The sequence below is a fragment of the Vipera berus genome (genome assembly GCF_964194415.1).
Source record: "Vipera berus genome assembly, chromosome: 1".
In the NCBI taxonomy this organism is placed as follows: domain Eukaryota; kingdom Metazoa; phylum Chordata; class Lepidosauria; order Squamata; family Viperidae; genus Vipera; species Vipera berus.
In genome coordinates, this window is record NC_138202.1 from 85,784,716 (window position 1) to 85,798,240 (window position 13,525).

Here is a 13,525-nt window from a genome sequence, read left to right on the forward strand (position 1 = left end):
AAAATGTAACATAATCTCAGGCTAGTTAATATTTGGATATAGTTGGCAGGGCTGTAGTCTAGACAAAGTTGGGAGGAGGGGAAATCCAAAAGTCAGCAGTGGCAAATCACTTGCATATTGTTGCCAAGTAAGTTACACAGAGTGCATGGTCGCCAGACACTGAGCTTGACTTCAGAGTCTCTATCTTTTAAGACCCTCTCGAAGGAATCTAGCTGACTCCTGCTGCAAACCAAAGTTCAAGGCTACTGGAGGTTTTTAAAGCTAATCCTAATCACAACAACTATGATGCTGAAAATGGGACATTTCTCATGGCATCAATCGAAACAAAAGTGTAGCAATTGTGTATTTTCATCCCTAGAAAGCAACACAAGGAAAGAAGTGAGCAAAAGAGAGAAAGGTTACAAGAGGTAAAGAAGTCCCTGCTCCTCCTTGTTACATATTTTATATGTTATGAATATATCACAAATGTGATATTATGAATATAGAGGGCCTGTAATACAACCAAGTTAGCTTTTTCATGAATTCACTAGGAAACACATGTTGCTGGAATATGTGTTAAGAAGGGTTCTGAGTGTGTGTATGAATGTTTTATTGATGATGATTCCAGGTGGAATATTAGTGGACGTAAGGAATGAATTTCTCCTGGAATCATGGAACAGGGAGTAAGAATGTGAAGTTCCTGACCTGACCAGGAGGGGGAAGATGTACCATATATATGAAATCTAAGTAAAGAAGTTGGGTATAAAGAGAAGAGTGGAATGAACCAGACCCCGAAGGCTGGAGCAGAAGTCTGCTTCCCAGCCTAGTTGTGTAGCCTAGTTGGGCAACAGTACTTACAGTATAAGGGACGCAGTGGCTCAGTGGGTTAAGATGCTGAGCTTGTCGATCAGAAGGTCAGTGCCGTGTAACAGAGTGAGCGCCTGTTACTCGTCCCAGCTTCTGCCAACCTAGCAGTTCGAAAGCACGTAAAAATGCAAGTAGAAAAATAGGGACCACTACGGTGGGAAGGTAACAGCGTTCCGTGCGCCTTTGGTGCCTAGTCATGCCGGCCACATGACCACGGAGATGTCCTCGGACAAGTGCTGGCTCTTCGGCTTTGAAACGGAGATGAGCACTGGCCCCTAGAGTTGGAAACGACTAGCACGCATGTGCGGGGGGAACCTTTACCTTACTTACAGTACAACTTGAGTAGCCTTATTGGGCATAGTTATTTGAATAGCCTTATTGGGCATAGTTATCTGAGTAGCCTTGCTGGGCGTAGTTTCTCGACAGCCTAGTCGGCATAGCTTATTGTAGTAAGGTAACTTTGAAATTAAACAAGTATAAGTGCAAATATAAGTGAATTAATTAAGCTTAATTGCACATTTGCCTTGCTTTTCCCCTGAATAACACAAGAATAAAAGAACTACTGGAAAATTCTATTTTGTGTGGCTTGAACTCAACTTTATGACACTCTCACTCGGGAGAGAGGATAGCTCCCTCTCACCTCATGGTTCAGATCCTCGTTCCTCCTGGTGCCTCTTGTATATCTTGCTTTCTTTTTCTTTAGAGCTTATATTACGGATTCACATGTGAAGAGTGGTTGTGTCCTTTGCTGCCTTGCCCTATTTAGATGGCACAGCTTCTAAGTAAGCTAAGCTAAGTACCGTAAGTAGGTAAGAGAAATGTCCCAAAGGAGATGGGGTACAAACACCAGAGATCTCACTGAATTCAGAAACGCATTCCTCCATCAATGTAATTTTCAGGGTGCTGATGTTCCCCAATTATCAACGGTGACAGTGTTTGGAGTACATTAGAAGTGGGTGGAATATTGTTTGGCTGGTTGCAGAATCAGTCCAACCACTGATAAATGTGGTGTCTCCCTTCTTATTGAAAACATTGCCGGAAGATAATGCTGAGACTGACAAGGAACTTCCCTAACTCCATGCCGACGGAAGGCCAATGCCAGATGGCTCCCCTCCTCCCCCTATTTGCTTGCTTGCTTACTGACAAAAAAAGTAACTTCTCTTTTTTGGCCGCTGAGGTGAGGCTGACGGCTTGCTTTGCCGCAGACCGGCAGCAGGGAGCCGAAGGCGGAGCCTGCTGATGCCCCAGAAGGGAAGGGAGCCGCTCGGACGTAAGGATTTAGCGGCGGTCGGAGGGGGAGGACTGCGGCTCAGCAGCAGCTCGGCGCGCCTTCGAAGCAGCAGTCCGGGTGAGCGAGGGCCCAGCAGGGTCCAGGCTCTGGCGAGCCCTCGATTCGTTCGGGCTCGAAAGGAGCTGCCCGGCAGCCTCATTCGAAGCCCGGTCGCGTGTGGGAAGGGCTTCCGCAGAGCAGTCTCGAGAGAGGCGCTTGCTGCTGCAGGTGGAAATGGAAGGAAATTATTCAAGAAGGGAAAGCTGTGCCAATTTTAGAGGTCCCGGGCCGGTTGTGACGCTTCGGGGCTGCATTTGGCGGGCTCAAAGCTCACGGGCAAGGCCCGGTCCATAGGGGCTTTTTACGTTAGTAAAAACGGGGATCTTTTGCCTTTAGCTGCGGGTTTATCTGCGTCGTTTGGGTAGTAATGCCCTGCCCCTCTCCCTCTCCCTCTTTCTTTCTTTCTTCCTTCCTTCCTTCCTTCCTTCCTTCCTTCCTTCCTTCCTTTTCCTTCCTTCCTTCCTTCCTTCCTTCCTTCCTTCCTTCCTTCCTTCCTTCCTTCCTTCCTTCCTTCCTTCCTTCCTTCCTTTCTTTTCCTTCCTTCCTTCCTTCCTTCCTTCCTTCCTTCCTTCCTTCCTTTCTTTTCCTTCCTTCCTTCCTTCCTTCCTTTCCTTCCTTCCTTCCTTCCTTCCTTCCTTCCTTCCTTCCTTCCTTTCTTTTTCTTTCTTTCTTTCTTTCTTTCTTTCTTTCTTTCTTTCTTTCTTTCTTTCTTTCTTTCTTTCTTTCTTTCTTTCTTTCTTTTCCTTCCTTCCTTTCTTTCTTTCTTTCTTTCTTTCTTTCTTTCTTTCTTTCTTTCTTTCTTTCTTTCTTCCTTCCTTCCTTCCTTCCTTCCTTCCTTTCTTTCTTTCTTTCTTTCTTTCTTTCTTTCTTTCTTTCTTTCTTTCTTTCTTTCTTTCTTTCTTTCTTCCTTCCTTCCTTCCTTCCTTCCTTCCTTCCTTCCTTTCTTTGTATTTTTTTGGTCTTCAGTCTTTGTCTCTTCGTGGAAGGTGAGAGCATTTGGTTAGGACATTTTAGATGCTGATCCTCACGGTTCTCCGATGATGCCCTTCAGAGGCATTTAGTATTCTGTTTGACCGGAAGCTCTTTATTTTGGGACTGGTTTTGGGGCAGCAGGCTTTGAACGTAATGTGCAGTCTCACTGCATTTGGAGACCCTTCCAAAGGCATGTAAAATGTTTGTGACTTAATTAAATTAAAAGACAAAAATGCAACGATCCTACAGTTAAACCATTGTCATCATCATAAGAAAAGTGAAAAAATAAGATCCATATTACAGGACCCAGTGAGGAATAATAACACAATATAGAGCAAATTCTGTCCTTTTGTATATTATTAAATCTAGACCAACATCTCAAAGGGACTCTCCTCTTGTTTTGGCCTAGAGTAGCACTGCATTTTTGCCCTCTATGTACTACTGAAGGACAGTAGGCTTTCACAAAGTCCTCTTCTGAAGGAGGTCTTGCCTCTTGGCATTGGTCTGCCTTCCTCAGTGGTACTGATTATAGTTTGAATAATTTTTTGTATTATGGCCTGAAATTATTTCTAGCCAGGAATACAAAAATTAATATGTTCTCTCTTCAGAACTTCACTGCTAGATAGAGGATGCTCTATCCTGTAATCAGTCACTTAACTCAACATACTTTAAAAAACCTTTATATTCCTACTTGTTCTGTTTTATTTTTCCTTACTTGTTAGCAGACAGTAATGAAGTCCCAACTACCATCATCCCTAACAGAATGAAATTTTGCATACAGCTCTTTTGGAAAGCTATTGACAAACCGGAATATGGCCAGTTAAAAGTAATAAAAGGATTTCAATTTATTTTGACATGTACTATATGCATGTACAGCTCTACTATCAAAGTTTTCTGCTATTTGACTGATAAAAGGTGAGAAAGGAATCCCTCGTGATTAAATAGCTAAATAATAGTGCAGAAGGAATGCATAAACATCTGGGTATCAGATGTTTGTGACCAGGTGAGGTCAGTGTTTCCTTAGTCTTTTTACCAGAATAAGATCTACACCACTGTTTGCCTTAGTTTATAACCATTATTTCTAAACATTTCTTAAGTTTATAACCATATATTAACGGATAGAATTTTAATAGAGACACCTCTACTTTTTAATAGAAACACCTCTATTTTTCTGGCAATGTATGAAAGTTCTATGGTGGAGCCATAACTTTTATACCATTCAGACATGATGCACTGAATATGGGCAATGCAAAACAACTTCCTATCCAACTCCTTCCCTTACAATTAACAAGAGGAAGCAGATTGGCTTAAGGCCATGAAAACTCTTTTCTCCCATTCAGAACATTGCTGGTGGGAAATCTCCATTTGCGGAGTTTTCACAAATAAACCTGGAACACCTGTGATAATGTAAACAGTGTCTCCGTAGCAAATCTTTCTTTCCAGCAGAAGAGGTGCACTCCTCCTGCATTCAGAGACCCCTTAGCTTATTCTAGCCAGTTTAAATTGTTTCCTAAATATTTCACCTTTGTTAATTCCTCTACTCTGTTAGCAGAATGAGGAGACGATGAGATATATTACCGAAGTTGTCGGCAATTAACTATTTAAATCTCATGCACAAGCACATTTTGTTGCAAGGTACAATATTTTTCCCCTGTATGTAATCACTGTGCAAGCAGATCAATGTGAAAGAGAAGAAGTTGATTAATTAGATTAGTTTGATTGGAGAAGACTAGGTATACCCATGCCACAGATAGGATTTCGTAATACTAATAATAACTTCACCAATCAGTTTTAGCATGTTTATGCTACTCTGTGCAAAGTAGATTTCTATTGTTGATATTACCTCACAGGCTAATATATTGTTGTTTACATCCCATCTTCCACACAATCAGGATGCTAGGTTATTGCAACACTTGGTATTGGCTCTGAAACACAGAAGTGGGAGCTACAGTAGGGCAAATTCTTCAACATCCCTTTTTCTTAGTTTCCCCCTAAACTACATCTCTCTCCATTCATGCAGAATATTTGTTGGGCTGTTTCTTCCATTTATGTTTAATTGTGGTGTATGCATATCTCTCTGTGTTTGATCATTCATTCATTCTTGTCTTTCTGCAAATTCAGAGTTTTCTTGAATATACTGCAGCTCCTAACCTAGGCTGAAGCCAAAACAACTTGCAATCCAATGACTTTCTAATCCAAATAGATCCCATTGAACCAAATGGGTCTTATAGCCAGCTAAATAATATTGCAGTCTGAATCCTAAGAGTAAAACCAGTTATGCAACTTCATGCAAAGTAAAGGATATCTGTTGGCCATGCTGACTGAGAACTGTGGAAAAATACCAGAGAGACGACTTTAGTTGTCTGGTTTCTGGGGATAGATTTTCATGGGCAAAAACGGTGCATGGAGAAATTCCTTTCATAAAGCACGTTGCTTTGCTATATAATTATTGCTAAGCACATTGATTTGTGCTTTAGAATTGTAAGCCGCCCTGAGTCTTCGGAGAAGGGCGGGATATAAATGGGATTAAAATAAATAAATAAATAAATAATGCATGGGGGTGCAGTGTTTTAGTTCCTCTGGCTCCTGTGAAGGCTTTCTAAACCTTTCAGGCGCAATCTTAATGCATTCTTGGGAAATGCCTAGTCATGGATGCTGCAGCTGCCCACTTTATTCAAGGGAAATGCCTCTCCAGTCAAGTGGCAATCTGTCCTCCATCAGCATTAGCTGGGCAAGAAAAACATTTTACTATGAAAATCTTGCTTAAAGAACTAGAAAGGGAGGAGACAGAAACAAAAGGACCAAGAAAAAAGAAGTCAATAGTTTATTTTGAAGCTCAGGCTGAAATCACATTCCAATGACACGCGTGCACAGAGACAAAAGAAAAATCCCATCAGCTTTAGGTCACTATTCAATAAAATCAAATCTATCCTGCATCTAGCTCTGTCTGTCCCTAATTTACTGTATTATTTCCCTGATCTGCAACCCAGATTTTATCAACTAGGCTTCTATCTTTCTTGATTTTCCACCAGTTCTGGTAGGAACAAAGCCAAAAAGGAGCTGCCTTTTTAAAAAACTCATCTGGGAGTTGGGTGTGTGTGTGTGTGTGTGTGTGTGTGTGTGTGTGTGTGTGTGTGTATGTGTGTTTACTTTTTTGAGCTACCTTCTCTATTCTTGATCTCATGTATGATTCTACTTCTAGACATGGACAAAATGAACTGCATTCTCCTAACAGCATTCATTATTCTAACCCTATCCTGCACTTCTGGTAAGTATTGTGATATTTCTGCATTTTTAGTAAAGAGACTGGACTAAGCCACGTTGGGATGTAGTAAAGCAGTAGACAACAGTACTCCCTGTCAACAGAATCAAACATGTCCAAGATCATTTACCCCATTGCAGTCCATTAACATGCTTTCTGGATAAAAGTCTGTAGCGATTTTGTTACGGTATGTAAGTGCTATACTATGTCTTCTAAATTATATATATATATATATATATATATATATATATATATATATATATATATATATATATATATATATATATATATATATATATATGCATTTAGCTAAACAGGATTGAAATGAGAGGCTATAGAAATGCTAGCTAACGAATATTAAGAGTCAGGGTGGTGCAGTGTTGCAGGCTAATTCTGCTGACTGCCAATTGCCAGCAGTTCGGCAGTTCGATTCTCACCGGCTCAGGGTTGACTCAGCCTTTCAAATCCTTCCGAGGTCAGTAAAATGAGGACCCAGATTGTTGGAGGCAATAGGTTGACTCTGTAAACTGCTTAGAGAGAGCTGTAAAGTACTGTGAAGTGGTATATAAGTCTAAATGCCATTGCTATTGATTCCACCATGAATAATGTCTGCACGCATGCTAGGCAGATAGAAAATGTTGATTCGTCATTTTGCCATAAGTAGGATGTGATAGGCATACCTCAGTCAGAATGGGACAACTTAGCACAGCCAGCTCACCATTGCCAAGATGTCTCTTCACCAGTCGCTGCAGGACAACTCAACATGGCCAAGTCACTGTTGGGACAACTTGCTGCAAACAGCCAGAGGGAGAGCCAGGTGTTTCCCATTTTTGCACACACACCGCAGCTGTCATGGGCCATTTGGCAGTGGAGGGTGGGACGGGCAATAGGGATGTGGCAGAGGCTATTGTGTCCTATTTTCACATACCCCATCGCCGTCATAAAACAGCCCAAACACTGCTGCCGCTGAATGGCCTGTGGCAGTGGGTATTAAAATGGGACATGCCCAGCCTCTGCCACCTCCATACTGCCAGCCCTACCCACTGCCGCCACCAAATGGCCCATACGCTGAATGGCTTGGAGGTTGGTGCAGCGGCAGCAGCAGTGGCATGAAAATGGGAAGTCCCTGGACGCTGCTGCTGTCACTCTGAGCTCTGCCACCCACTCACTCACCTGCCTGGCCTGTTCCCACTCTGGTGGGAACCCCTGGCCACCAATGCTGCTCTACATTCTGCTCACCTGCCTGCTTGCCCAGTTCTCCCTCCAGCTACCTGTGGCAAGTTGTCCCCATGGCAAGTTGGCCATGTTGAGTTGTCCTGTGATGACTTGGTGAAGGTAAGCTGGCGATGGTGAGCTGGTGGCACCAAGCTGGCCATGCTGAGTTGTTCTAGATCCTGCCTTAGTATGGCATGTGAAGTTCTGGATAGCCAGGAAAGCAGTTCAAGTTCAAGTTCCTTCCCATATTTGGCTTTTCATGTATAAACATTTTAATCAAATGTCTATTTTACAATGTAGAAATGTCAAGAGAGTTAGATGGGCCCAAGCTCTGTATATTATTATTTTTATTTCACAATCTGTCTCTTGCTAAAACCTTGTAACTAAATCTTGAGATAATTGTGCCTACGAAACTAAGCTGAAAATTTCTTCAGACAAATCTCAGTTTAGATACAAATATTCAGCAGCTTTAAGCAAATATTCTGCTAGTCCTCATATGTATATATGTACATAAAGAATATTGATTAGATAATAGTCTGCTAAACAAGGCTGTTAAGTTACTGAAATAAAATAGATGCGAGATAATGGTGAATGGTGTATTACATAAATCTGGCAGATAAAAAAAAACCTGTTTACGTTTCAGGCTATGCACTTCGATGTTATTTCTGTGAACAAAGTCCTTTTCTCTGTAGAACCAACCTCACCTGTTCTGAGGAAGATGATGCTTGCTTGCAAATTAGAATGGGTATGTATACTTTGCATGAATAAACTGAACTTTGGAACAAGTATGTTCTGGTGCAAGTATGTATATCTTCTGAGAATTTAAGCTCCACTGAGTTAGTTATGATTTCTTCCCACATTAGTGGGTATCAAGTTGCCGCTGTAAAAGTTTCCTGTCAGATTCCAACCATTATTTTTAAGCTTTTAAACTAAAAAAAAATAGTTGGGTAATGAAATGATATTTTGACCAATTAGGAAAAGAATTCATTATCAAATCTTGGTATGTCACATTGGAAAAAAAGGGAATATGATACTTGGAGGTCTGTTTGAAACGATTCCTAATGGGGAAATTCTAAAACTAAAGGATTATAATACAATGCTTTTTCAAGAATGATAATAAATTGTTAACACTCATGATTGCTGGAGATAATCAACATCTGGACACTTCCCTTGTGCCCTATCAAGCTTATTGTCTCCTTAAGATTTTTATCAAAATTACTGGAATCTGGCAGCACTTTTTCTGACTTAACACATATTTATTAAAAGGCATTCATAAAAGGTTTTTGTAAGCTGCAAGCAGTTAATGACAGCTTATGCCTTTTAGTAAAATCTATTAGCTGTAAAAAGTGCTACTAGACTCCTGATTTTTTTTCTACCATAGATTAATGTTTGTCCTCCAATAACAATAAAATTATTGTTAGCTAGATCAGTCAGACACCTACAAAAAGGTAATAAAGAAGCACTTGGAAACCTAACCTGATTTGATAACAATGCTCTGATTCTTGGATCTCCATCTTGGTTTCCTGAAAATTACAGTCTTCTTTTATCTGAATTTTCTATTTCTGAAGTCATCCATCTCCCAAATCTGAACCTCACTCCTTGACTTTTTCAACCAGGGTGGGCTCAGAAATTAAAAAGGGCTGTACAGAGTTTTGGATTATGAGTACAACTGACTGCTTCATCGGTATCATTCCTTAGACCCCAATTTTGCTTTTATCTCCAGAAAACTGCTTTCTAAGATGTGGATGTGACAGCTTGAGTCTTTAAAGAAATGTAATACGTACAATTGTTACTATTATAAAAGTACATTGTTGTTAGTTGCGAAGTCATTTCTGACCCCTTGCGACCCCATGGACAACGTTCCTCCAGGCCTTCTTTTCCTCTACCATCTTCTGGAGCCCATTTAATCTCACGCCTACTGCTTCAGTGACTCCATCCAGCCACTTCATTCTCTGTCGTCCCCTTCTTCTCTTGCCTTCAATCTTTCCCAGCATTAGGCTCTTCTCCAGTGAGTCCTTCCTTCTCATTAGGTGGCACAAAAGTACATATGAACTTAATAAAAGAGTGCAGTTCTATAGAAAGGACACCTGCAAGCAGCCATGAAATACAGAAAAAGAACAAATTATGTAAAATCACTGTGCATGACATAGGTGTCATAGTCACTTTTTTCCATTGGGAGAGATACCTGAAAACAATCACTAATACACAGACTGATGACACAGCTTTTATTTAAACTGGATCATAGTGGCAGTAATCAAAGCTTCCTTGTCAATCAGGGAACAAAGAACAAGAGGAGAAAAACTCCTTTTGGAAGATTTTGGGGGGGGGGGGAACCATAGCTGATCCACAATATAATTCTTAAAGGAGCTGCAACTTCTTTTCGAACTTGCACAGAAGACAGGCTGCTTGAATGAATATCAGAGAAGCCTTATGCCCAGTTGAGGTCTGAATCTGTCTGAATCCTCTTTGAAGCATGCTTCCTCAGCCCTATAATGCATGGTTTCTATATGCCAATGGTCCATTCAGCATCTTCTTCATGAATCTCTCAACCTATGGATAACAAAATTAAAACACCATTCTTGCAACTAGTCAATGTTTATAGCCAAGCACTAAAGTTAACTTTACAGTTTCTAATCTTGAGCAGCAGAGACAATAACTTTTATACTTGGGCTTTAAAACCAAAAGATATTATGTAAACTAACCATTAAGCTATTTTGGATGGTTCCAGTGCAGCAGAGATCTTTGTAAGATGCCTCTACTGGAGAAAGGTTGAAGGAAAGAAAAAGTTATTACTGACTCCTTTTCTTTTCCCCTAAACATCTGCGCTGAGCATTTTGAAACCTTCCAGTACAGTAAGGAAAATGGTGTAAGTGGCAATGAAAATTGCCTGTGACCTCTTGCTCCTACAGCAACCTCTACTGGATTACAGTCCTTCTGAAAAACATTTATGGACTTCTCTGAGGAGAAGGGTGCTAGTCTCTGAATATTCATATGGTACAGCAAATATTGAAAAAGAAAGATAATACAAATCAAGGAATATGACATGTTTACAATTGTTATTTTAAACAATGTCCTGCGTTATATTTTTAGTGGCAAAACAGCTGATTTTTCTTTGCGTGGTCATTTAAAATGCCTCTCTTGCTTGTATTTCATCAGAAGCAAAATAGATCTCAATTTATATTTTGATTTTGTTTACAGTGAATTTGAGAACGTACAGGTGCTGGAAAATGTCAAGATGCAGCAAAGATGTTATAGCCGAGGAGTTTAGCGTTGACAGTTTTAGACACCTTTGCTGCCAAAGAGATTTCTGCAATAAGAGTCCAAGTCTCCTCGTCACTACCACTCCCTTTGGTATTTCAGCAGCAGTTGTGGTTTGGATGATGTCCCGGTAATAAGGAGATTCAAAGTAATATGTTCTCTGCATATCCCAGTTCTAACCAGATACACAAGCACTTTTACTGGAACAACTAAAGCTATTTGAAGAAGCAATGTCTTTTTAACTACAAGAGTGTGAAAGCTAAGCCAGGAAAGCAGTGGGGGGAAAATATAAAAATGGAAAACCAATTTTGTAAAAAAGTACTCTCACTCAGTGCATGTTGATTGTCTTTGACAATTGAGCCTTCTCCTTAATTTCTGGTTAATCCATGGCAGCGAAAGTGCTTATTTATCGTATTTTTATCTTTTGTAAGGAAGTTGATTCATATAGTTTTCCTTTATCACTCTAATCAGCTGCATGTTTTTCAGTAAACACGAATACTGTATTTCACAACTCACTTTTAAGGCAAGCTCATGATAAACAAGTTTAAGAGGTTACCAAGAGAAATGGTTGTAAGATCTCACTGTTTATAGTCCTACATTGACAGATTTGACCTTCTATCTGTTTTAACGTGCTATGCCAATCTTTACCTATTATACAGGTGTTAAGATAGCTACTCTGTAGAGAACTCATATATGTGTGGCACTTTATGCAGTATACTCTAACTGCTGCTTCAAAACGTATTTCCTATTCCTTAGCACATTTAGTCACAGAATCTAATATTGACGGAGCTTAATTTAAAAGTGTATTCTCTCTTTTTCATTGCATTGTTTTCTATAAGACTATTCAATAGAGAAACTCTGAAAAGTATTACTTAACAGAGTTCTTCCTATGTTAGGCACAGTATGCCATTTTAAAAGTATATTGTGTATGGACAATTGTTAACATTCTTTTGCAGATTTTCTCACATATGTAGAACTGTTGGTATCTTAAAAAATATTGAAACAACTATGTGCAATACGTTCTACTTACGCTATATGTATTCCTGAGAGAACCCTAGCTTTGCTTTGGTATGTATAAATCCTATGGTTTGGTATTTTAAGATTAGTAGCTTATAACATTGTAACTTATTTCAGTGGGAACTAATATGGCCCAAGGAAGCAAAGTTGATGGGCAAACGTCATTCACTTTTCCCCACTAATTAAATGAAGGAAATAGTAAGGTCCAATGCTTTTTTTGTAAAAGAAAAAGGTGCTGGAACTCACACGTCATACAACCCACCTTGCCTACCCTACAAGGTTCCATCCAAAAAAGGTGCCGGAACTCCGTTCTGAGCGTTCTATGAGAAAAAAAAGCCCTGGTAAGGTCTGTATAAGGACTCAGTTAGAAATGACAAAGAAACCCAAAATAAGACAGAATTCTGCCAACTATTGGGGATTAACACCATATGTGAATGCAATGAACCTGAACTTTTGGGAAATAGAGAAACTTGCTGAGAAACCAAAAAGAAAAGTATTGTCCCTCTGTCTATACTTATTTAATCAAGTTGCTTACAATTACACAACTATCCTGGCTGAATTCATACCATCACTTCAGCAACAAAGTAAGCAATCACATTTTACCCTGTTGCAGTGAGCAAGCCATCTATTGTTTTTTTAATACTTGAAATGGAATACAACAGGTCAAATTTCATTCAGCAAGAAAAAAATTATCACCTGTTTGTACAATACATGTTTAATGTATGCTAACACATATTTAATAAAGATATCAAAGTAAACACTATGAGGGGAGATAATCCTCTTATCTAACACTTTAAAATAAACTTTATTGAACTTCAGACTTTCATCTGATTATAGATACATAGAATTAACCTTGTATTGTCATATACTGATAACCTAGATGTTTGCAGACAGCTATGATAACCCTAAGGCTCAGTGGGTTAGGATGCTGATCTTGTCGATCAGAAGGTCGGCAGTTTGGCGGGTTGAATCCTGAGTGCCGTGTAACAGAGTGAGCGCCTGTTACTCGTCCCAGCTTCTGCCAACCTAGCAGTTCCAAAGCACGTAAAAAATGCAAGTAGAAAAATAGGGACCACTCCGGTGGGAAGGTAACAGCATTCTGTGCACCTTTGGCGTCTAGTCATGCCAGCCACATGACCACGGAGACATCCTTGGACAAGCGCTGGCTCTTCGGCTTTGAAACGGAGATGAGCACCGGCCCCTAGAGTCGGAAACGACTAGCACGCATGTGCGGGGGAACCTTTACCTTTACCTTACCTTATGATAACCCTGCAGAATTACACTATTTTTCATTCTGTTTGTCAGTGATTACACTACTCTGCTGATTAAAAAATAGTAATAATGGTTAACATAGGTGGCATAATTCACTATATTGTAAACTAACTGCATGGGCAGAATCTGTCAGATTCACAAGGCTGAAAATATGCTGAGTAAATTTCATAGGATATTGTATGTATCTAATCATTATATTATACCACGGGTCGGTAACCCGCGGCTACGGAGCCACATGCGGCTCCCAGTTGCCCAGTGTGCGCGCACCTCTTCGAATGGGCAGTGGTGCACGCGCGCACCTCCAAACCTTTGGAGAGGTGTGCGCGCACCTTCGCCCGAACGGGCAGTGGCGC

The 13,525-nt window shown here is 40.3% G+C and overlaps 1 protein-coding gene across 1 annotated transcript; it reads left to right on the forward strand.

Annotated features, from left to right (window-relative positions):
- Positions 1–737: 737 nt before the first annotated feature.
- CD59 (CD59 molecule (CD59 blood group)) lies at positions 738–12,718 on the forward strand. Its single transcript, XM_081314810.1, has 5 exons — positions 738–1,628; positions 2,024–2,194; positions 6,351–6,416; positions 8,269–8,370; positions 10,824–12,718. The coding sequence occupies exons 1-5, from the start codon at positions 1,613–1,615 to the stop codon at positions 11,015–11,017; spliced, it is 549 nt and encodes a 182-aa protein (XP_081170936.1). The 5' UTR covers positions 738–1,612; the 3' UTR covers positions 11,018–12,718.
- Positions 12,719–13,525: the final 807 nt, after the last annotated feature.